At 33.9% G+C, this 27,235-nt stretch overlaps 1 protein-coding gene across 1 annotated transcript; it reads right to left on the minus strand.

The window, feature by feature from the left end:
• Positions 1–2,449: 2,449 nt before the first annotated feature.
• LOC110091946 (nucleolar MIF4G domain-containing protein 1) lies at positions 2,450–24,571 on the minus strand. Its single transcript, XM_020816258.2, has 13 exons — positions 24,191–24,571; positions 23,997–24,088; positions 23,077–23,794; positions 22,904–22,971; positions 22,685–22,767; positions 16,795–16,894; positions 14,408–14,493; positions 10,115–10,197; positions 9,796–9,929; positions 9,617–9,718; positions 9,035–9,328; positions 8,810–8,932; positions 2,450–3,026 (listed from the first exon to the last, which is right to left on the minus strand). The coding sequence occupies exons 1-13, from the start codon at positions 24,192–24,194 to the stop codon at positions 2,637–2,639; spliced, it is 2,277 nt and encodes a 758-aa protein (XP_020671917.1). The 5' UTR covers positions 24,195–24,571; the 3' UTR covers positions 2,450–2,636.
• Between the last annotated feature and the right edge of the window lie 2,664 nt (positions 24,572–27,235).

Genomic DNA, 27,235 nt, shown 5'->3' on the forward strand with positions numbered 1-27,235 from the left:
CTTATTAAATCTGAAATTTTAATTTCAGATTTTACAAAATCTGAAATTTTAATTTCAGATTTTACAAAATCTGAAATTTTAATTTCAGATTTTGTAAAATCTGAAATTAAATTGGTGGTCCCCACTCTCTCAAAACTCATCCCCTCTCTCCTCCTCATGTGGCCGGCCCCTTAATGGCCTCCCCTCCCTCTCCTAATCACATTAATGACTCCACAAAATCAGCCCAACTTTCTCCCAATTGAATGAGCAATAATCCTCCTCTTTAATTTGGGAATTCAAAATTGGATTTCACTTAATTTTCCCTCCCAAATCACTTAATCTAAAATTTAATTTCAGATTTTCATTCTCTCCCCAAATTGATTTGGGATTTAATTAGTCTTGCCACCTAGGCAAGTAAATGACGTTTCCGTTTCACATCAAATACCCTATATGATTTCTCCTCATTAGAAATCCTACTCAGTCGACGAGTATTATGAATGAGTAGTTGAGTTTTACGAGTGAATAGTCTTGATAAGCAGGCTACTTCAAGAATATTCTAAGTTGAGTTCATTAGCTTACTACTATGGTGAAGTAGAGTCAATCTTTTTGGGCGACTTCATAATTCTTAGCTCTGGGCAAAGTTGAGCATAAGTTTTAACTCATGATGACCTAATCAAATTAACTCAAACGAATGCGAATATATAATAACATTTTTTTTCATAACCCCATCGGGCTTAGGTGGGTTGGTGGGCGTGTTTGATTGGGAACCCCCATCCCAAGTTCGAACCCTCTCATACTGCACGACTTCTTAAGTTGAGAGAAAAGAGCTTTGGGTCCTGCACCTGTGGGGTTGATTGCTGGTAAACTCGCCGAGGGATTAGTGGACATCGCCAAACGTCTCACAAACTGACGTGGCAGCGGGCCGATACCCCTGCACGTTTCAAAAAAAAAAAAAAATCAGTAATCAATCAGTGTAATAATTAATGTAAATCTTTTTTAGATGAAAAAAAAATATTAACTTTAGCTTAATTATAGATTTTTATTTCTTGAATTAGGAAAAAAATAATTTTTCAAATACATTGAGTCCATCTTTCACCTCTCCTCCTTGAAAACACCATCTTTGACATTTAAGAAGAATTTATAATTATTATCAGAAATTTAATATACCTTTTTAAAGAGGAAGGAATGCTAACTAAAAACAAATTTTTTTTTAAATTGAATCTAATAGTCCAATATATGTGATGATAAATAATTGAAAGCCATTTAACTCTTTCATTAATTTCAATGCATGGTTTATTAATGGAGCCCACACATTCCAAAATCCAAATAAATTAGGCTCAATACAACAAATAATGAAATATTAAACTAATCAGCTTTGTCTTAATTTGATAATTATTTCCTTAAAAAGCTTCAGTATTAACTTACATGCCAGCCTTTTCTTATTTAATTTAATATTTTGTATTAATTTGACTGGAAATTTGATGTTTAGCTTGTCTTATAGAAGTTATTTGCCAGAGTTTTATTTTATTAAATGGGGAGAAAATAATGTAAATTACTAATTTAGTCAAATAATTTAATTAATTTAATTTCAGTATATTATATGATTAATTGATCAAGATTTATATTTCAGATTTTTTTAAAATAAATTCAGTGATTATGAAATAATTATTTGACCCAAAAATTTTCCATAGGAGATGAACTTTTCAAGCCTTCATTCAATGTCATTAGTAAACTCAATTATTTTTATTTTTCTTATATTCTCAAAATAAAATATGCAGCCCACAATGCCAAGATCAGCCAGTACAGCAATTATGTCATTTCTAGATTAAAAAAACAAAAGAAATTTAGTATTTTCACCACAATTTTATCTTACACAATGAGATCGACTGCATGAATTTTTTCTCCATCATATTTAATTATGAATCAAATTCTTATTTAAATCTAATAAAAAAAATATAATTTCTAATATTTTCTAATCAAATATTTTGAGATCTACCTCCTCACTCTCCTTACTTTGTTAACATAGTATGAATCTTTTTTTTGAAATTTTGAGCCAATTTAGACAAATTTATACACACATCACATTTAAGTTTCGAACCCATAACTTTTTGGTTGATTAAAAGCTCTCAACCAAGAGATCGATGTGAGCTATGTACATATAGAGAAATTCTTCTGTGCAGAGACCAGACGCAGAAAGCCGCCCGAAAACCAACCAGAATCACCACCACGTCAACAGTACCAAGCAAAGGGATGACGTGATGCATTCTGATTTATGTCCGAACGACATTCGACATCCGCACAGAATAATTAATCGTACATAAGATGGATCTAATATATGTACCCTTCAAACAGGATCATTAGAAGGCCAAAGTTTTATAAAATTTTAGTATTTTCGGCGAACGAACAAAAAAATGGGGGAGAAAAATAGAGAATTTCAGCAGTGGATATTAAGGTAATGGCTCAAAACTAATTAGCATAAACTGAATATTCTAGCAGCAATCTTATAATTTAAATAATAATAATAATAGGAAATACAGCGTTTTCTCTATGCTTCATTCACAACTAAACTAGAACAGGAAATACACTGAACCTAACATTTATAGACAAACAAAACATTAGAACCCTAAGCGCACCAAAAATGGGACAAGAAAAATAAGTTACATGAGAACTCCAGCTGCGTTATCAAGCGCTTTCTTTGCGATTCTGAACTTCTGAGAAAGCGCTTTTTCTGAGTTTGAAGTCACCACATACTGCTTAATGAAGAAGAGAAGGCTATTTCTTAAAGATTCGAGCTCGGGAGCAGCAGCCACTCGCGTGAATACGTTCCATATGAGGGCGTCAGTGTTCTGAAACAGCGCCTCAAAAAGAATTCTGAAGTGCATAATTCTTTTTGGAGTGAGCTGCAATGGATCCATGAGATTGACTGTTTTAAGCAGCGAGAGGGAGAGGGAGAAAGAGGAGAGCATCTCAGAGATGAATCTTGCAAGGTTCATCGACCGGATCAGCTCCATTGAATCGATCTCTTTCAAGTGATCCCATATGCAGTACTGCAAAAAGAAAAAAAAAATGGCGGTGAAGATTTGGAAATCAAGAATTGGAGCTAATAAGAATCATGCCTAAAGCTGGCTCAATAGAAAAAGGTCATGTGTGTAAAAAAATATCAAAATTATCCATTAACTCTTTCTTTCTTTTTTTGAACGGGGATCCCCCTGCATCCACTCCCGAAAGGGCGTTTAACGGCGTGATTAATCATCGGCTGACCTAGAAGAGGCACCGACCCCAGAAACCTCCTGGCCCGCACTTAATTGGGCCCCACTTAAGAGACGTTGCCACTCGAGGAGAATTGAGCACGGGTTAGTGAGTTCTCAACCGTGCTCACCCACCACCAAAGCTAAGCATCGGTGGGTATCCATTCACTTTTTACGAAGAACCAAAATAATCTCCATCTATATTAAAAACTATTTTCGCCCCTCAAATCTTTAAAAATGAATCAAAATAGTCTCATAGTGAGATTATTTTAGTTCATCTTTAAGGAATTGAGAGACCAAAATGTCATTTAATATACCGGGAGACTATTTTGATCTTTCACAAGGAGTCAAGAGGCTATTTTGATTGTTTTATCACACAAAAAAAAACACTATTTAGGATTAAAACTATGATTTGCTAGATGGATGTTATCGCCGTAAATGGGATGGTTAAAGAATCCATTGCCGTATTATTCGAACGAATATTATATGTTGAAAGAAACTAAATGAAAATGGAGAATGAAATTCCAAGGACATCGACTCATATGAGGCTTCATTTATAAATTATTATTTGTACTCCTTAAGATAGAATAGAATATAGTTTGAAAAGAAAATTTTTGTAAAGGGTGGATTAAATGAAAATAATGTTTAATGCTGACTTAAATATATATATAGGTTCCACTAGGATGAGTTTTGATAGATTTCAAGATAGATATACTGAAGTATGATGAAATGATCTATACTTAATTGATCCATAATCTTGTAATAACAAATACAAATTTCAACAAATGAGGAACAATAAATTACTTTCAAAAAATAATGTTACCAAATCAAAAATAGATTTTTTTATTTGGAAGTGTCCTTTTTTGGTAAAAATTGTAAGGTAATTCAATAAAAACGTTTTGGCCACAACATATACTAATAATTATGAAATTATGGGTAAGAAGTTAAGAAAATTAATAAAAATAAATAAATATCCTGATATAATATGAAATCTTTTAAGTAAAATGAAGTTAAAATCTTAAACATCGAGATAACTTTTAGTGTATTGGTTGAAATTTCACACGTGCGTGAACGACAACGATGATATAGCGACCGAGTCGAAACACAATTATATATATAATTATTAATAATAATAAAGAAAGGATTTTAAAAAACCAACATCAAGCCTTTATCCCACTACGTGGGGTCCTGCATAATCCTTTTTTTGCATTGTGTCATGTTATGAGTAAAATTCTCCTTTAGATCTAATAAAAAAAATATCATTTTTAATATTTTCTAACCAAGTCTTTTTAGGTCTACCCCTACCTTTCTTAAAATAGGTTAAATCTAATACATCTACTATCCTAATCGGATCATCAGAAGGCCGCCGTTTTATGCAACCAAACATCTAAGGCAACTCTCTCTAATCTTATCTGCCACTGGAGCTACTCCAACCTTTTCACGTATATGCTCACTTTGTATCATGTCTCTATGAGTAAAATCACTCATCCACCTGAGCATCCTCATCTCTACAACACTTAACTTAATATTATGCTTATCTTTTAATGGTTAACACCCTACGCCATAAAGCATTGCAGGTCTAACCACCATCATATAAAATTTTTCTTAAGCTTGAGTAGTACTTTTCTATCACACAACAAGCCCGACACATCCCTCCACTTCATCCATCCAACTTGAATTTTACTAATAATATCCCCATCTATTTCACCATTACTATGAACAATAGATCAAATATATCTAAAATGTGTACTCTTATTAATGACTTGATCGCTCAAAGTCACAAACCCTTAATTAGATCTATTACTATAAAACTTACACTCCATGTATTCGGTTTTAGATCTACTCAAACGAAAACCTTAAGACTCTAAGGTTGACCTCCATAATTCAAGTTTACCTCCAACTCCCTCTTTAGTCTTATCAATGAGAAGAATGTCACCAGCAAAAAGCATACACTAGAGAACATCCTCTTGCAAATCTCTAGTAAGAACATCCAAGACCAAAGTAAAAGGATATGGGCGTAAGGCTAATCCTTGATGTAATCCAATTGAAATTGAAAAATATTTGGTCAAACCACCTTGTGTTTGAACACAAGTAACAACATCAACATACATATCCCTAATGACTTGAATATAAGCATTATTAATCCCTTTCTTTTTTTTAAAACTCTCCATGGCACTTCTTTTGGAACTTTATCATATATTTTATCTAAATTAATAAATATCATATGAAGATCTTTTTCTCTCTATACTTCTCCATCAAACCTCTCAATTAACATATGGCTTCCATAGTAGACCTACCCGTCGTGAATCCAATTTGATTTTAAGAAACACTAGTACCACATCATAACCTACGCTCCATAACTCTCTCTCATAGTTTTAAAGTATGACACACCAACTTAATTCCTCTATAATTCGCACAAACTTGTGCATCACCTTTCTTTTTAAAAAAAGTAATCAACAAACTCATTCTACACACATCTGGCATCTTTTTAGTCTACAAAATGATATTAAAAAGTTTAGTAAGTCAAGAAATTCCTTCATCTCCAAAGTATTTCCATATCTCTATTAAAATATCATCAAGTCCAACAGTTTTCCCGCGCTTCATTTTCTTTAAAGCCTCTCTAACTTTAGTTTTGGTAATACCCTGATAAAAACAAAAATCTCTACTAAAAATTTAGTGTTAAGGTCACTAAAATTAATCATATTTTCATAATCTTCATTGAAAAGCATAGCAAAATATCCCATCAACCTTTGTTGAATATCCTCTTCTAAAAAAATACTTTTTGATCTTCATCTGTAATGCACTTTACTTGAACTAAATCCTTACTACTCCTATCTCTTTGTTTGGCTGGCTTATACATATATCTTTCGCCCTCTTTAGTATCTAATCTATTATATAAATCATTAAAACCAAAATTTTTGTATCGTAGAATGCTTTCTTAAACTCCTTACGGACAACTTTAAATCTTTAACACCGTTATTGCCAGGTCCGAAGTCCTAGATGAGAAAATTATAAGGTTGCGTTAGGTAGTTGACACCCACCGTAAAATTTATTCGAATAATCACGAAAAGATAAAGGATTTAAAAAAAATCCTAAATAAAAAATATACCCAAAATATCCCTTACATAACACTCGTAACTCTCATAACCCTGATACACTAACCTCACAACATCACTCTCACGCATGCAAAGCCCGACTCCCCTCCCTCTCCACTCGGCTCCTCTCTCCCTCACACACACCCAAGCGGCCGCCGTCCACCATCTAACGCCTCGTGCATCGCCATCACCATCGTCTCGTCATCGCCACCTCGGTCGCCACACAGCTAAGGCTGGGGAATATTGTGCTTTATAAATAGGTATTCGAAGACTCGTGACTGCCTTTCTTAGAAGGTGGGGAATGAAATTTTGGTCGCAATGTCACCTGACACCAATCGTGATTGACTTTCTTGACAAGCGGGAAGGCTTAGTACCTCGATTCAACCCTTTATGCGGGGACAACGCCGGAATGCTACCAAAATTTATAACAAAACTCATGACTTGAGAAAAATTTAAAGAATTTAAAATCTACCCAAACTACTAAGTCAACAAAATATAAAATGCACGACATGTGAGGTTCTAAACATTGAAAAGCAAATATGAACTAAAAAACAATACTTAACAAAACAGAACTTGTAGGAGAACTATTTGCTCACCAACAAACAACTAAAACTTCTCTCTTAACTTCTATCTAATGTACACTCAAACCCCTTAGCAACACATGCTCTCTAAACTGAAATGCGCAAAGGAATGATCTAGGGTCGGGTTCCATATTTATAACCCAAGAAAATAATCCCCTTATTGGACCCGTTAAACCAAACTCCAAGCACAAAAATGACATGGAGAGGAGTCATGAGTGCACAAGTGTTAAAGTTAGGAGACTCGTACGGCCCGTGAATGTGTCGTACACCCCGTGAACATTTACTTTTGCAAAGAACCAAATCAGTGCATTGTAATGTATCAAGAGTTGTACGAATCCATCAAAAAAATGTGTGACGCACCAAATCACCGAACCATGTCTTCTACGAGCCCCTTATTGTATAATATTCATGTTCAAAATACATACAAATGCATTATACACATACATCAAGTGGCATGTACGTATATTGTCAATCATATAAGCGCACTAAATAACATGCACGCATACGGTTGATCATGCAAGCCAGTTTGCACATATGCCAATAAACATGCATTATGTAAGTGCATCAATATTTGTGCAGGTATGTTGCATAAACGCACTACGCAAAATGTGCAAGTACACTGTGTGAGTGCCTTATATGAATGCAAGTGTATTGTACACACAAGCTTACCAATACCCAAATACGTATGCAAATAAACATGTATACAAACATGCAGATGCACATGCAAGCACGCAATTATACAAATACACGTACAAATGTGTATATGAACATGCATATATATCAAATACACCCATTGCATTGCATGCATACTCACCATGCAATATGCAAATTAAATGTATCATGTGACGCACATCATTCAACATACAAATACATTGTACATCGTAGTAATACATTACATCAATATGCAAAAATATTATACGTTGTGTAAATGCTCTAAGTCGTCATATAAATACATCGAAGTTCTTACTTTTTAAATTTACAACATATACTATATATTTTAAAACAGATTTTTTAATATTTTTTATGAAGCAAATAACATTTATTTTTAATTAATAATATTAAATAAATTATATACTTCATTTATTATTTATGTACTATAAAAATTAATTAATTAATAATAAATTATCTAACCATAATAATTTATAAATGTAAATTTATAATATGAATTTAATATATAATTTATAGGTGTAAATTATATCTAGATGTATAATATAAATTAATAATAATTTATATTAAATTTATAAATTTATATGTAAGCTAAATTTTTCTTAAATTGAAATTAAATTTAAATATTGAATATGTTTAAATTTAAAATTAATATGTGAATTCAATTTATTTTTTTTAACCAAAAATTTCTATTATTACATGATTATTCTATCATTTAAATTTTTTAAATAATTTTCATATTTATTACATCATCTAATTCAACCCCAGTTTGACCCCGGTCAAATCATTAAATTCTGAACCTCTCCTTCTTCCAGTTCTATGTCCATACCGGTTTTCACAACCATAAATTAAAGTATTTTTGGAATGACATTCAGGGTACCCAAAACTGACAAATGTGGGTAGATAGAAAACACCTGAGGTGTGAGACAATTCTATAGAACTCTAGATAATAGCCCGTCAAAAGGGGAGCAGCTTGACCAAGCTTTGGTGATTATTTACCAGCACGGTTCTCCGCAGTCCTAAAATCACATATGGGGTTTGTCACATAATGAAACCTTAAAACCAGCATTCAAGCCAACAATTCAACGTAATATGAGCTCCTAAAGGATATATTTCAAGAAGAAAACTCTTGTGCTTAGATGCCGATAAAATGAGAAGCAACTTTAAAAAGTAGGAGACATGAAAAAATAGATAAGATTGCAATATAATTAAAATATTAAGATTGGGGAAATAAACACACCTGTAAAGTAAACTTGTGGTTTTTGTCATGGCTGCAAAACTTGGAAGCCAAAACTGTGTAATACTTGTTGAACACCTTCTCTTGCAAGCAGCAGTCAATAAGGACTCTCATGATTTCTCTATCCTGAACAATTAATAAAAACTCAAGAAACACAATGCATACAAAAACATACTACAATGCACAAATGAAAATGATTCAGTAGTCGTCCACATCCATATTACAAACCTTTTTCCCAGACAAATCCAGTCGCAATATCTTCTCGAAAGAATCAATGTAGTCTTCTCCACTCATAATTATGCAAAAAATAGCCCTTCTTGCATCAGTATTCATCCTTTGTGTAGCTGCAAGCTGAACTAGTTTTTGAGCTTCTTGCACCTCCTTGTTGACGGTAGTTGCCACTTCTTCAAAATCAATCTTGGTTGAACTGATTTCCCCTGAATGCCACCATTGTCCTTTCTTCTGAGGATCAAGAAGCTTACTCCAAGTGAGACCTCGAAGAAGAACATCTTCTACTCGTAACTGCAGAAACGTTTTTTGAGTGTAAACATCTAGGCTAATGAGACAACTAAAATAATAGAAGAATGAATCGAGAAAATCCACGACCTCCAAGGGACAAACTGCAAGCAAAATTATACAAAAGTATCCAAATCGGTCAGAAGTACCATGCAGATGATTAAACATGCAAAAGTAAACAATTTTGAAAAACAATTAATTTCACAATAGAGAACCACAAATGTGAAAAACAATTTACTCTGCTACATCTATGAAATCTAAATCAGAAATCAGAAAACAAGCCAATAAAATAACCTTTTGTAACCATTTCTTTATCCTCGTATGATGAGCTGGATCCTCTTTTGATCTCTTCTTGTTGTTCTTTATATCACATATAGTCTCAAGCATGAATTCCATCTGCAGATCAACTGAATTAGAACACAAAACATGTTCATAAAGTGATAATAGGAAAAGTATTTGGATACCTATCATACCCTTTTACTATTTATCCTTGGCTCCCCTTCTTTGATGCTCTTATCAGACTTCAATTCATTAACTCTGTTTTGGATTGTAACAACAAAACATTTCATGGAAATTGGATCATCACCTCTTAGCTTCATTCCACAACCTATTCAATTTATTATCAGATTATCATCGGAAAGAAACTTGAAGAAATGCACAATAAACTATCATCTGAAAGATGAGTTAAACGACAAACAGAGGAGAAAATAAGGATTTTTAAATAGGGTTGTATGTCTGTCTAGAGAAGTCGTGAGAATATTGTTTAAAATTGCAAAAATGAGAGAAACTAACATTGCAGCATTGTCAGGATGGTTGACACATCTAACTCTGTTAAGCGCTTGTTCAACACATCAAGAAGGTCAAAAAGAATATCACTGCACAACAGGCAAACAAATACTTAAACAGAATATTCACAATATAAGAAACAGAGTATACATCTTCTACCACATCATACTCTGTAAGAAAGCAAAATTACATCAAGGCATGGAACACACAAGCATAAACAAAAAGGCAGTCAGTTGCAATGAAATAGGAGTATCTAAATATTAGAGATGTAAAATTCCTCACGGTAAAATATTGCCAACTTGTATGAATGAACAAGATAAAGGCTTAACAGGATACAATAGAGACAACCGATTCATGTAGCAACCCCACGTAGCAGGATAAAGACTCGATATTTTTGTTGTAATTGTTGTTGTATGAATGAACAAATAATACAATTTTTTGTAATTAACAAATAAACCGCGTGAAATTGCAAGTATTAATTTAACATCAGAAATTTGCTTTATAACTTTAGCTCCTACATACAGAAAGCCCTCAAGTATGACTCTCTGAAAAATAACTGAACTAAATAGAGGGACTACAACGCTCTATTTTCTTTTACGAATTAAAAAATAGTATCAAATAAACATACAAATTTGGTGTTATATTTAACTATCTTTGTTTAAAGTGCTTATGACAAAATACAAGGTCATTTTACACAAGCATACATGTTTCTGATATTAAATGTTTTATGTAAAAAAAACTAGACAGACAACGTGCTTATCTATAAAAGGATGTGTTACTGAACACAAAAACTTCATGTGCTTGTAACAGGACCTAATTCTTAGCTTTACTAAATGACCAATAACAACCAACAATAACATCAAGCCTTTATCCCACTCTGTGCGGTCGGCAACATGAAACTTTTTTCTTCATTGGCATATTAAGAGTCAAATTCTCATTTAAATCTAATAAAAAAAAGGTCATTTCTAATATTTTCTAACCAAGTATTTTCAAGACTACCTCTATCTTTCTTAAGATAGGTCAAATCTAATACATCCAGTCACCTAACAGAGCCATCAGAAGGCTGACGTTTTATGTGACCAAGCCATCTAAGATGACTTTCTCTAATCTTATCTGGCGCTGGAGTACTCCAACATTTCACGTATATACTCGTTTTGCGTTCTATCTCTAAGAGTGAAGCCAACAATCAACACTTAACATTATGCTTCTATTTAAATAGCCATCATTCGCATCATAAAGCATTGCAGGTCTCACCACCATCTTATAGAATTTTCTCTTAAATTTGAGGAATATTGTTTGGTCTTCAAAATAAAAAGAAAGTTTCTGTTATACTAATAGTTAAGATTATCCTATCTAGTTTTTTGTAGTGCTTGTGTCTGCCAAAAAAAAAAAGGCTCCAAATTTGCAGTTTTACTTATTTTCTTCTAGAATTTGATTTAGCTAAAATTTATCCCGACTCAATGGAAGCTGGCATGACCATACCTCAATTAGGTTACCAATGATAGCCATAATAGTACATACACATTAAACAACAAAGAAAAAATGATTTTGGAATTTGTAGTAGTAAATTCCATAAATTTTGATGGAATAAAAAATTAAAATGAGTTTTCTCAATTGTATTGCAAAATTATAATGAATCCAATATTGAAATACAATTATCTATAAGTATATTTATTTATAAGCCAGGGTAGATAACCATAGGGGAAGTTTCAAATAGCAAGTTACATTGTGAAGATACTGCATATGCATGTATGTAGTACTAGGTCATTTACAACTCTGATTCTCTTTCTTCCCCAGCTGCTTTCATAATTTATGTCATTTTGCGGGATGCTTGGTTAAGAATTTCTGAAGTGGACATTTACAGAAAGTCAATGCAAAAAGAAAAAAAAGGACAAACCAGGTGTGTAGAGAAATCTAAGTTTGTACTATATTCAAGGATAAGCATGTGCTGTTAAAGGCAACCCAAGCACTAGCCAGTCGCTCAGGCTAGGCGCCAGACCATCCAAGCAGGCACAATTATTCATTGCATAGGGTAAGTGCATTGCCTTAAGACGTCAAGTTTTAAGGAAAGCACCTTTTGTTGATTGAAGAGATGAACATAAAAGAAAAGTTAATTTTTGAACAAGTATTTTCCTATTTCGGTTGGATTGCATCAAGGATCAGCCTTAAGCCCATATCTTTTTGTTTTAGTCATGGATGTTCTCACTAGACATTTGCAACAGGATGAACCTTGGTGTATGTTTTTTGCTGATAATATTCTTCTTGTTGATAAAACTAGAGAGAAAGTTGAAGGTAAACTTGAATTATGGAGGTCAACCATAGAGTCTAAAGGTTTTCGCTTGAGTGGATATAAAACTGAATATATGGAGTGTAATTTTAGTAGTAATAGACCTAGTGGACGGATTGTGACGTTGGGCAAACAAGTCATTAATAAGAGTATATGTTTTAGATATCTTGGATCTATTGTTCAAAGTGATGGTGAAATAGATGGGGATGTTATCAGTAGAATTAAAGTTGGATGGTAGAAGTTGAGGAATGCATTGGGCTTGTATGATAGAAAAGTCCCCCTCAAACTTAAGGGGAAATTTTATAAGATTGTGGTAAGACTTGCAATGCTATATGGTGCAGAATGTTGGTCATTAAAAGAGAAGCATAATACTAAATTAAGTGTTGCAGAGATGAGGATGTTCAGGTGGATGAGTGAATTTACCCTTAGAGACATGATACGAAATGAGCATACAAGTGAAAAGGTTGGAGTAGCTCTAGTGGAAGATAAGATTAGAGAGAGTGGCCTTAGATGGTTTGGTCACATAAAATGACAGCCTTCTGATGACCAGGTTAAGAAAGTAGAGATATTAGATTCGACTTATATTAAGAAAGGTAAAGATAGAACTAAAAAGATTTTGTTAGAAAATATTAGAAAAGATCTTTCTTTATTAGATTTAAATGAGAATTTGATTTTTAATAATGACACAATAGAGAAAAAGGATTCATGTAGCTGATCCCACGTAGTGGGATAAAGGCTTGATGTTGTTGTTGTTGTTGTTGATAATTTGGCATGTGGTGATGTGAAAAAAAAAATCAAGAATTGACAAAATAATGATCCATATCAGAATACAAGAAAGATCATAAGAGATTCAAATTTAAAATATTAAATCTTGAGAAAGAAGAGGATGCATTTGAGAAGTGGGGGGAGAAAAATGAAGGGTTAACAGTCCAGTGATGAAGAAGAAATTTGATGATGTTGAAGATAAAATAAATACAGGATTATATTATACATGAGTCATATATGTTATAAACTTAAATAATTTAACTGTTTAAATTAATTAAGCATGTATTTTGTGTAAATTATTGAAGAAAACCAATTTAGAAATATTTTTTTATATTAAAAATACAATGAAACTCGAGAATTTATTATTTTCTTAGCATAATTTAATGTGAAGATTATAATTTACACTCTTCAAAAATTATCCCAATAATTAGAATATGTTTAATAACTAGTTACTTATCAACACCTTAGTTCGCTTGGGTGAGTACATAGGTAGGTTGGCACCTAGCGCCTGGGGAAATCATATCACCGTGACAACATCCTTGACAATAAGGTATGCCTCACGACTGAAACAAAATTGAAAATTAAGCAAGTCTCCAAAGCAACTCCATAAACTATTTATGGATAATCAGGTATTATGAATTATTTTGTGTTAAAAGGTAATAGTTGTGTTTGCTTTTTGGCTTGACTGGTAGTACCTGAGTCACAATCAAGTCATGATGAGTTAATGTCAATTCATAGTCAAGTTGCATAGCCATAAGTAGATGAACTGGCAGGAAATTTGTAGCTGAGTTGACCCACACATCTTATTAAAATAATAAACTAGACATTGGGTTTATCAGTCTGTTAGAACAGAACCAGCTTTTTTTGGGCCATACCCTGATTTTGATCTGAATCCCTGTACACCATATCGCTAACTGATAGTTATAGATCAATTTTAGGATGGATTGACCAAAAAGTCAAAGTGCAACACTACCAACTATTAAACTAGCAAACCACAACACTATCTACCTAAGTTTTATAAATTTCCTTAAAAATTAGCTATATGATCAAAACTTGTAATAGCTTTAAAGACTGGAGATGGGTAGAACATGTAAAAAATAACAAAAGGACTACCCATATGAGAAATAGTAATCATTTTGGTGTTCATAATACACTAAAGATGGCTATACTTGCGACCAAGAATCACATAAAAAAGAAATTAAATGAATGAACCTAATAGAGCAAAATACACAAAGAACATTGCATACCTAGCACAGACACCAAACATGTACAAGTGACATAGTAGCAACGTAAGATTTCGCAAGGAAAGGCTGTCACCTTTATGGTATTCATCCTGAAAAATAAACAGCACTAACGGTAATAAACCCAAAATTCATCAAATTCTCTTACAGATGCAAAAATATGTAGCAAACCTACAACTTCAGCTGCAGATTACACCATAGAAAAAAATAATGGAAATAAAACATCGTATAGCTCTACAAATATTAATAATAAAAATGAACGAGTAGCATGTATTAATTGAGTGAATATGAACAAGCTTAAAGCCAAAGTAAAAAAAAAAAAACTCTAAAAATATAGTAACGCTTGCATCTAAGCTATATATATACTCTATCCTCGCATCAGACACAACTGATCCAAACATTTGGATAGTTAATATTTAAAGTAGCTTTTAAGAATTTAAATGATATTAGCTATCGAAAAAGATAGAACGATTTATTTTCAACCTCAATCATTCGAAAATGTGGATGAATTGTCTAAGATGTTTTAGGGCAAATGCTCCTATCCTTTTAAAAGGATAGCAATCTCTTTCTAGTTGAAGACACAAGTCTGTGGGTATTAATGTTGATGGTAAGCCATCAGTGGTATCACAAGACTTCTTTTCATGGACCCAATCCATTCAGACCAATGGTTGCATCATTATTGTCTAATTATTTTCATACATATAGTTGTGTTGTTAATTGTAACTTTTATGCCATCAAGGTGTTGTTATTATATTTGGTTGTAGTGTCACTATTTCTTTAGAGTTGTACGAGCACAATTAGAAATTAAATGGGTGCTTTAGACGTTGTCCATGAAATATGTCGAACATTGACACTTCTTTAATAAGCCCTATCACAAATTCATATGCTGAAAAATCATGTCTAACATATTTGTTTTCAAAATTAAAGACAGACAAAGTTCCAACATTAAAATCATTTGCCAAAGCCCCAAATGACAAAGGAATGCTTTAACTTGAACGAGGCATAAGTTGGCACATACATATGTGCTTTCTAATTTGATAAGTTTTCAATTCCCATTGGATGATCGATAGGTCAAGCAATTATGTAATAGTATAATACTCTAGAGTTTCATTATATTGGAGACTCTTATCTGCTAACCCTAATTGGGTTGGCTAAACGGGCATAACTAAATCAACTTGCCCATAACTGACAAGACCAGGTTGATTGGAGCATGGAGTGAACCAAAGCACTCAAAATGACTCATCGACTAACATTAGGCAGAAACATCGAGTCTGTATTCGCCTAACCAATCAGTCAAAGTTTTAGGGGTTGGTTTGTTGGATAGGTTGATGACTTTACCTTGAACATCTTTATTAAGCACAAACAAATATAAGAACATTTTCGTTGTATGTATGTGATTATCAAAATCAAATTCACCACAATGTGGCCTTATGGGGTCAACAATTGTGTTATCTTTGAAATTTGTAATTGTCAGTGATACATGATCTACAACTCTATTTGAATAGTTGAGGATGTATGATCTTTAACAAATGTTGTGTCAATGTTGTTCATCTCCGATTGTAACCCCACTGATCTAATACAACCTCAATATGTTTAGAAAGATAGGACCTTTGGTATTTGTAATTGCTTTGCCTTGAAAAATGAATATTTGTTGTAGTTTTAAGTGATTGACAAGCTTCCAATTCTTTTGTATTTTACAACAAGAGAAGTAAAGAAAATTCCTAGAGTTGTTTCCACAGCAAATCTATGCAAATTCCAACTATATAAACTTGTGATATTAAGAAAACTCTTATTCCATGGAGATATCTCCTACTAATTACCAATTAGCTATCTGATGATCAGTGGCTTCAAACAATACTAGTTTTTCTAAAAACAACTTAAGCTTTGTGGATGAAAGCGCACTTGCACCCAGGAGAATTGATGGTGGGCCACCGAAGGGATCACAAAACTTAATTTATGCCCAATCAAATTCAAGTTGCATTAACATTCTTAGTTGTTATCGTATGCTATAGTCATGCTGTTGATTTTAACTTAAGTGCTGTTATTCTGACTCTCTCCCAACCTAACAATTTCATTCAGTTCTGTCACTCACTCCCTGCCTCCAGGCCCTCCACACCTCCATCACACCACATACATGTAATCAAACAATAAGCCACAAAGAACCTCTCAACTCAAATTTTGCCCCAAGAAACAGTTCTTATACATATCCAAAATACTTCTTCACGCCCAATTTTAATGAATCGAGAAAGCATTGAATTGCAACTCTGCATTCTATCCCGTTCCATTTTCCAACCCATTAACAACATTGATTTGCAACATATTACATATGAAAAATCAGCATTTCAAGTGCACGCATTAGAATATATAAAGATGGAATTTAGTGACTGACATACCTCAAAAGATCTAGCAATAGAAGCTAGTAGCTTTGCACTGAAATCGATTCCAACCAAGCAGGTCATGCCTGCAACAAAAGCAGCAAAGACAGCAGCATGCCTTCAGAAAAAAAGAAATATCGTTAGATTAAGGTAATATAATTCAAATGGAAACCGTTAGCTTCCATCATCCACGTTTGATAGAAAGAAAATACAGGAAAGAAACGCTACAAAAAAAGCAAGTGACACTCCGCTGTTTTCAGGGTTGAAGAATAAAGTTAATAAGCACCACGTGATAAATAGGAAGCGCAAGATTGCAAGTTCTTCTCTAACTTTTTATTCACCATTCTATAAAACTCTGTTTTAGGTTTACTGTCTTATCATTGGGAGAGAACCAAAAAGATGGTATGATTGCAAGACGATATAGGCAGATTGGATTTTGTAGGAAAATATCTAACTTCCTTTTCATTCATATCCCACAAAATTAAGAGTGCGCCAAAAAATTCAATAGCCAAAAAAAGCATAAATGGCCATCTCAGTGACTGGGGCCAATATACAAGAAAACATATAAATAGCAGCCATAGCATCCAGAAGAAATCCATTAGATTTGATTAGGAAAATAAAATGCCAGAAGGAGTTTCTACTATACATTCAAACACTTCTGATGTATTATCCCCTTAAAGCAACAGTGAACTGTCAAGAGAGCGGTGAAGACAAACTTTGTTTGGCAAGACGGACGGCAAACTTAAATCTTGATCAATCACAAATGGTTCATGCTTTATTGCATCACCTAGTAGTTTTAAATGGACCAAGGAGCATATGATTCCAGGCTTCAAGCTTGATCAGCACTTGGTTTATCACCATGGTTAGTGATGCGGACATCCGACGGTGGACGTTACTCAATAGAAGAGGCGATGATGAACGGCCGAGATCACTCCCTTTTTGTCTTAGTTTATTAATTGTATTTTGATTTAATTTTGAATTTCTCATTTTTACCCTTATTTAAGAGTCTTGTCTTATGTAAGCCCAAGGGGCAAAGTTGTCTTTTTTAATTTCTTTTGTTTTGAGGCATATATATATATATATATAGGCCCTTGCTCTTGTATTGGCATGATGGATTATTAAGACAAGAAATTTGTTTTGCACTTTTATTCTTTGGGAGGACATTAGTGGAAATCCCTATGGGGAATTGTGGTTTCCACTAGCCGCAAGATGGGTCTGGACTCGTTGCGTGAAGTCCCTTGGTGAAGGGCATCGTATCACCCGTCAGTCTTCGGAAGAGTCCAAGGCTCGCGGTTCTATCTCTTTTTTCTTTGTTTTGTTTTTCCTTATGTCCCTAAACCACCACCTCCCCAAGCCCTCCACCAAGGCATCAATCATCTCATAAACCCTCATCACCTCCACACCATCGGCCTACACCAACCCCTCCCTTCCTCCTATCTCCCCTTGGCCAAAATCCACCATGGGTCCACCCACCCGCCGGCCACCTCCTTCCCTAACCCCACTTCCCTCAAAAAAAAATCCCTCTTTCATTATTTAAGTTGTCATTAATTTGAAAATATTTTAAATTCAAATTAATCTAATTTGAATTTCAAATCCATCGATTTCATCCTCATTAATTACCTTATTTTTGGAAACCTCTTTCATTCAATTAATAAATCAATTCTGAAATTGATTGATTAATTAATCCCTAGTCCAAATACATTAAACCTAGACACCCATTGTCCCCCCTCTCTCTTGGCCGGCCCCATACCCATGCCCTCTTTAAATTTCTTTCCAAAATTAGATTAATGATTATCTTGAAAAGGTTTTGAATTCAAATCCAACACAATTTGAAATTCAAATAATTCCTAAATTAATTGATCTATTTTAGAAAAGTCTTTATATCAATTCCAATTCAATTCCAAATTGGATTTGAATAAAATTCTCTCCCTCAATTTAAGACTATTAAGTAGGCAAGCTTTAATTCCACCCCTCCCTCTCTCCTATTTTAATAAATGCTTCTCCATTAAGGCCCCCAATCTCTCTCCATTTAAGGGATTAATTAAGTACCATTCCCTCCTTTTCTCATTTAATTTGAAATTCAAATTTCAAAATTTTCCCCCCACCCCATCCGTTCTACATCTCTCTAGAAATGCAAAATTATTATACACTTAGCCAAACCATTAGATGGCATTAAAAAAAAAGTTTTTTATTATCAAATCCCTACTAAAGTCATTCAGCTCACAAGACTTATGCATAAAGGGCCTGCCTTAAAAATATTATTCTAAATGTTCTCAAAAAATCTACCAATAAAAGCTACCCCCGTTAACATCCAGCATCCATGACTAGAAGAAGGTTCGCCCATAAGCCCATCTAAATCCCAGTAAACCAATCAAACAAAATTGACCAATGAAAAAAAATTTAGCGTAGAGAGCGTACGACCTAGTAAAATGCCAGGTTCAAATAGAAATTTGTTGAAAGAACATATGTCAAAAGTGAGCCCTCATGTTTCCCAAAGCTATCGAACACAATCACAGCACAAAAATTCACTAAATGAACATCCATAAAGCCGATTTATAAGCTTGTCCAAGTTAAATTTAAGAATATTTGCCTTATTTGGAATAAATGTTAGTGATTATCTGCAATTTCCATCAGAATTTATAAAGAATTTGTTGGTTGGCCTGCCATTTGGTCAACCTACTTGACCAACAAAAACTCCGCCCAAGCCTGGCAGGCGATGTTGGTGCGATTTCAGGCCATTGTTACTACCAACTTTGATTAGTGATTAAAATTTTTCGGCATGTTCACAATAAAGTTGTGACCTTAACATGATAACAAGTCAATGAGTTGTATAGCTAATTGATGGGACAAATTTAGTGTAAGTTTGCTGCTTCTTCATTTTGATCCATCATAAACAGACCAATATCCATGGAGAATGCCATGAATTTGTTCGTAACTCGAGAGAAACCTTTTAAGAGAAGTGTCTCAAGATGAAGCGGAAGTGTAGCAAACATAAAGACTTGAAGAAGATTGGAATGTTTGACATTTGTTGCAACTAAATGAGGGAACAAATCCTAACAAATGATTCTTATATGATAACTTTATTGACAAGCATCTTCTTTTCAAAGAGGGTTTAAGGTTTCATTTATTCTATGACTTAAAATTCATTACTAATTATATAGGCCTTAATAAAATAATTCTAGCAAATTTAGCCTAACATATTTGATAGATAGATGTTTAAGTTGAAAAATGGTCATAAATAGCATTCCTTTCATAAACATTATTTGTATTTAATGAGATTTTTGTGTTTCATAAGATACAAGAGTTTTAAGAAGTCCATGCTCAAAAAAATCCACACAAAATTAAAGAAAATTTGGGATGAATACTAACCATTAAATGATGGAAACCAAAACAAATCCATCATACTGACTTGTTTATAACCACACCAAAAGCTGCCATCTAAAGAATATATATATATTTTTTAATAAACCTATAATTAGAGGGAGTGGGAAGGAATTACATTGACTTGTTTATAACAACACCAATCATTGTCATCTTAAGCACAGATTTTTTTTATTTACCAATAATTAGAGATAATGTGGAGGAATGCTTGGCAGATTGAGCGGTCCATACAAATGAAAGGGAGTGAAGGCTTCATTTGATTAATAGTGAAGGATATAAATTTTTGTTATAAAGTAAAGGACGCAACCATTATGATACCTTTTCCATAGCTACACAGTGTAACATAGCTTAACAATTAAAACTCAAATACACTGATGAGATGACGTTATAATTTATAAGTATAATTTCAAGAACACCTGAATCTTTAAAATCAACAAATTGTTCAAATCACTTTATCACATCAGAACCAGCCAATCATTTGAAGCCAAACTACATTTCCATAACTACTTTTACCAATAACTACTTTTTTAATTATAACTGACTTTTAAAAAAATCTAAAGTATTTGTAATAACCATCACCATTGTCAACACTAAAAACCTGGTCTTCACTAGTCAATTTAATCGAAAAATCAAACCAACTTTCTAACGTAGCATTAAATAAATAAACCTTATCATTACACTGACCCTTTTGTTAACAAGCATAGAAAAAACCAAGTTCCCTTCATGGTACAGCATGCCTCAGTATGTGGTGTACTAACTTTTTCTAGAAAACTATAGCATCAAAAAACCGTTCTCATTTGATCATTTCTTTAATTATTGATATCATCAAAAGAGCTTGATAGATGGATTCAGTACCCAGCTCCCTCCAAAAAAATTTATCTTTCTTAGGTAGGATCAGGTTAAAGAGCAACTACAAGCAAGCTTTTTCACTTTACTGTAAGGTATAAAATATTTGCATTCTACAGCAGGGAGAAAAGGAAATGTGTAGTTATTTTTTCTTGAAAACAGCAATTAAATTTCAAAAGTTAGAAAGTTTAGTTCACACCCTAGGATGACTTCTAAGTTACAACAAAACAACAACATCAAGCCTTTATCCCACTATGGGGTCAGATACAAGATCATTTTGTCTCCATTATATCCTGTTAAGAGTCAAATTCTCATTTAAATCTAATAAAGAAAGATCATTTCTAATATTTTCTAACCAAGCCTTTTTAGGTATACCTCTATCTTTTTTAAGGTAAGTCAAATCTAATACATCTACTTTCCTAACCAGGTCATCGGAAGGCCACCATTTTATGCGACCAAACTATCTAAGGCGACTCTCTCAAATCTTATTTTCCACTGGAACTACTCCAACCTGTTCATGTATATGCCCATTTTGTGTCCTGCCTCTAAGAGTAAAGCCACTCATCCACCTGAGCATCCCATCTCTGCAACACAACTTAATATTATGCTTCTCTTTTAATGGCCAACATTCTGCACCATAAAGCATTGCAGGTCTCACCACCAACTTATAGAATTTTCCCTTAAGGTTGAGGGGGACTTTTCTATCATACAACAAGCTCAATGCATTCCTCCACTTAATATTATCCCCATCTATTTCACCATCACTCTGAACAATAGACTCAAGATATCTAAAATGTGTACTCTTCTTAATGGCTTGATCGCCCAAAGTCGCAATCCCCCCACTAGATCTATTATTACTAAAATTATACTCAATATATTCAGTTTTTGATATACTCAAATGAAAGTCTTTTGACTCTAAGGTTGGCCTTCATAATTCAAGTTTACCTTCAACTCCCTCTCTAGTCTTATCAACAATAAGAATCTCATTATCAAAAAGCATATACCAAGGTAAAACCTCTTGCAAATGTCTAGTGAGAACATCCATGACTAAAGCAAAAATATATGGGCTTACGGATGATCCTTAATCTAATCCAACTGAAATAGGAAAATACTTGGTCAAACCACCTTGTGTTTGAACATAAGTAACATTTCCTGCGAACATATTAAATATATGTAGCAAAGATGCATAGAAACTATGAAATCCCACAAAAATTATTTTCAATTACAAAATAATTATTCAACCTCAACAAAATCAATTGTAGAGTTAAAAGATAGCTAAGTGAGTCTGTTCAATAAATTAACATGGCATCCTACGATGACCTTGGCAGAACAAACATAAGGTAAAGTCCATCTTTGTCAATAACTTGACTAGACTAAAAAGCCAAAACTATGCATAAAAAATTTCCATGTCAATCCTCAAACAAGAAAAAATGGTAGTAATAATTAATTGAATAATATTAACATATAAATAAAAAATTTCCATTTCAAACCTCAAACAAGTAAAAATTGTATTAATAATTAATTGAATAATATTAACATATAAATAAATTAGCTCATTGTTTTCTCATTTTATTTGGCAAACACAGATGTGCTATTAATAACATCTGCTTTATATAGGACCAGTAAAAAATAAAAAAAGTAGCTTTAACTTAAATATAAGGTAAGAGACAAGATATCATACTGTTCATTTCCACGTGGCCCCCCTACACATGATGCCACAATCTCCATACCAACTATTTGACAGCCAACACTGCGAGTAACTGACTATAAAAATGTCAGGACTACCGAAAAAAAATACAATGATGTCATGATAAACTCTTGAGATAATGGAACTCAAAACATATACTGAAAGCATCAAAGAAGCTTTTTGTTTAATCAAAATGCATATTGAAACTAGTACTTGAAAAATTGCAGCCACATCTCCTGAAATTGACTCCACGTTAGATTCAGAAAGTTTATTCAATAATCCTGAAACATTAAGAAAAAATAAAATTAAAACAAGAAGCTACAAATGAAAGAAAACTAATGAACTACAAAATAGAAATCCATATGAACAGTATCAGCAACAATTACCTCTCACCCTACGGCGAATCTGTGCATGCTCTTCAGATTCACACATAGCGCTAGCACGTAAATGAGGAGCTATGTACTTCACACTTGCATCTAGTTTTAGTTTTTCATGAGGAAGTTCTACAATTGACACATCTCGATATTCAGCAGCATCATTTGTATTATCAATAGGGAAGTTTTCCTCCAACTGCTTAACCAATGCTTTAGAAATCTTTCTCCTCTTGTGCTTCTTTCCTTCAATAATAGTCTTAAGCTCCTTCTCACTCTCATCAGCCTCATCTCCTGCAGATAACTCCTCAAGCTTCCTTTTTCCCATCTCACCTTTCAAGCCATTCTGATCATAGTCATATTCTGCAGCTGAAAAACCATCAAACTTGCTGCCCAATTCAGATGTGATCCCTTCAATTAACAGGTCTAATCCATCATTCAGACCGCCCAATTTCCTTTCCTTTAGCTTCAATTTCTTTGCCAACTTCTTTTCCATCTCGAGATCCTCCTCTGCATTAATAACACCTTTGGTCATCTCCATCTTCAAGTACTCGTGGAACTTGCTTTTTGGCCTCCTCTCCAAAACCTTTTCCACTTTATTATTTGCAGAGAAAACACTTCCTGAAGAGCTGTTCTTTCCCTTATCCTTCTTTGCGATAGCAATCCCTTTAGGAATTGGCTTTGAATTGAGGAACTGTTTCTTTTTCTCTTTTGCCTTCTCCATTTTTCTATTCTGCTTCCACAAATTCATAGTTTAATTTATAAAATCGTATCATTGATAACATTTCATGCAATAAACTTCAGATATACATTTGTATTAGATCTTATATTATAGTAAGTTTGTCTTAATTGTCCCATTGACCCACAGTACCCACAAGTTAAATTCCCCAAGCGCAACAAGAGAAAAAGATTATAAAAAATAAAAAATAGAGAACCTGATGACCACGCCATGAGTTAAACTGCTTCTGTCGCTTATGCAAGCGGACTTCCTTTCTCCTCTCCTTTCGGGTCTCGCCTTTATTTCCATCTTCACAAAACGTAAGCAATTAGAATAAACGGGAAAGAACGTCCATTGAGATCCTAAAAGAAGAGGACGTTATGGAAATAGAAAACCCTATGCTTCACTTACCCATATTATCTGGTAAATCCCGGATTTACGAAATCCTTCGGTTCGGCGGATTTAAGGTATTCGTGTGGCGCGAAGGAAAAAGAATCCCGACCAAAGAAGAGCGCGAAAGCGCAGAAATATCGTTACCTTCGCGGCGAACTCCCGGCGCAACTTCTGATCCGACAGTAACAACGTCGGAGGAGGCGGCGAAGAAGCTTGGACCCGTTCAGAACTCTACTTCACGAGGAACAGCAGCGAATAAATGCATAAGAGAAAAAGCAAACCCTAGAGAGGCAATGGCAGTTGACTCGCTCGAAGCTCTACCCCACGCGAACTAGCGAAGCGGAAGAGGAGCTCAATTTCACGCGAACGGCAGCCGAAAATATCTCCAGCGAAGGAGAGTACAAGTCCCACGGGCTCATTTAAAGAAAGATAATTTCTAATATTTTCTAATTAAATTTTTTTTATATCTACTTATATATTTTCTAATATAAGTCAAATTTAATACTTTAATTTTTTTTAACCGGGTCATTGAAAGGAAAATGCATTCCGTCAGGTTACATGACGTAGAGCTACATCAGGTAGCATATAATATGTCGTCACGTGCACTTACTCTTTACCGCGCGGCCCGACGACCCGACTCGGAACGGACCCGGGAGTTTGCGTAGCTCGGTATTGCAAGGTATTGGTCGATTTTGCTCGACAAAAATGAAAAATACTATTATGTGAATACCAATACCGAGCAATACCGAGTTCAATACCGAGCAATACAGAGTTCTTTTAGGTATTGATCGGTATTGGTCTTCACATAGCGGTATTTCTCGTTATTTCCAAGCAATACCGAGTAATACCTAGCAATACCGAGCAATACGCGAACATAGTAATCCCGGATTCGGTCCGAGTCGGGTCGTCGGGCCGCGCAGTAAAGAGTAAATGCACGTGACGACATATTATAAGCTACCTGATGTAGCTCTACGTCAGGTAACCTGACGGAATAATCTTTCCATTGAAAGGCCTCTGTTTAATGTGACCAAACCATCTAAGGCGACTCTCTCTAATATTATTTTTCACTCGAACTACTCTAACCTTTCACGTATATGATCATTTTGTATTCTATCTCTAAGGGTAAAGCCACTCATCCACGTAAGCATCCTCATCTCTGCAATACTTAACTTAATATTATGCTTCTCTTTTAATGGCCAACATTCGGCACCATAAAGCATTACATGTCTCATCACCATCTTACATAATTTTCCCTTAAGTTTGAGATGGTAATTTCTATCGCATAACAAGCCCGATGCATTCATTCACTTCAACCACCCAATTTAAATTCTGCTGATAATATCCCCATCTGTTTCACCATTACTCTAAACAATAGGTTCAAGATATCTAAAACGTGTACTCTTATTAATGACTTAATCACCCAAAGTCACAAATCCCTCACTAGGTCTATTACTACTAAAATTACACTCCATATATTTAGTTTTAGATCTAATCAGGTGAAAATCTTTAGACTCTAAGTTTGACTTCCATAATTCAAGTTTACCTTCATCTCCCTCTCTAGTATTATAAACAAGAAGAATATCATCAGCAAAAAGCATACACCAAGGCACATCCTCTTGCAAATATCTAGTGAGAACATCAATGACTAGAGCAAAAAGATATGGACTTAAGGCTGATCCTTGATGTAATCCAACTTAAATGGAAAAATACTTGGTCAAACCACCTTGTGTTTGAACACATGTAATAGTTCATGCATACATATCTTTAATGATTTGAATATAAGCATTTTTTAACTTCTTTCTTTTCAAGAACTTTCCATAGCATTTCTCTTGGAACTTTACCATATATTTTCTCTAAATCAATAAATATCATATGTATATCCTCCTTATTCTCTCTATATTTCTCCATCAAACCTCTCAATAAATGTATGGCTTCCATAGTAGACCTACACGACATGAATACAAATTGATTTTGAGAAACATTAGTATCACGTCGCATCTTACGCTCTATAACTCACTCCCATAGTTTTAAAGTATGACACATTCACTTAATTCCTCTATAATTTACACACTCTTGTGCATCACCTTTATTCTTAAAAATAGGAATTAACACACTCATTCTCCACTAATCTAGCATCTTTTTAAGTTTTCTAAACAGTATTAAAAATTTTAGTAAGCCAAAAAATTCCTTCATCTCCCTATCATTTCCACATCTCTATTAGAATATCATCAAGCCCAATAGTTTTTCCACACTTCATTTTATTTAAAGCCTCTCTAACTTCTATTTTACTATTATGCCGATAAAAACAAAAATCTTTATTTTCATTTAGGGTGCTAAATTCACTAAAGTCAATCTTATTTTCACATTCTTTATAAATTACTTAATTAGATATTAATTTAATTAAATTAATTCATATAATTTAAAGTATAAGAGGGATTTACATGCATACCACTATATAATAGGTATATTACAAATCTAATGCCTAAAACTCTAAATTTTCATTTATACCACCCAAAATAAATGTTAACCTAAAATCTAACACGTCGTCTGTGAGATCTTGTTCCCTTACTGTTCCTCTCTGAATTGGATTTTTCTCCCAGGATCGGCCGGGACGATATTCAGATCGTCCAGGCCAATCAGTGCATTGAAAACGGCTGATTTCTGGAGTGTTTTCTGGAATGATTTCTGGACTGGATCGTCCAGGCCGATTTTGGATCGTCCTGGGACGATCAGTGCTTGGCAAAATCCCGAGAGCAAGGGTTTTTGGCAAATTAATTATCGGCCTGAGGAATCGTCCGGGCCGATTGGATTTTGTTCTGATCGGCCAGGACGATGTGGCGATCGGCCGGGCCGATCAGGCTTATGATATAAGCAAATCAGCTCGTTTTGAGGAGAGAGAAAATCATTTTATAAAACAAAAATATCTGAGGAGAGAGAAAGAGAAAGGAAAAGAGAAGAAAGCTTGGATTTCGGAGGCCGCGGAGCGCTTTTCGTATTGAAACCATCGTATGGATATCTACAACATTAATATGGATTCTACAACAGCAACATAGCCAGTTGATT

The sequence above is a fragment of the Dendrobium catenatum genome, unplaced genomic scaffold, assembly GCF_001605985.2.
Source record: "Dendrobium catenatum unplaced genomic scaffold, ASM160598v2 fragScaff_scaffold_8, whole genome shotgun sequence".
NCBI lineage: Eukaryota > Viridiplantae > Streptophyta > Magnoliopsida > Asparagales > Orchidaceae > Dendrobium > Dendrobium catenatum.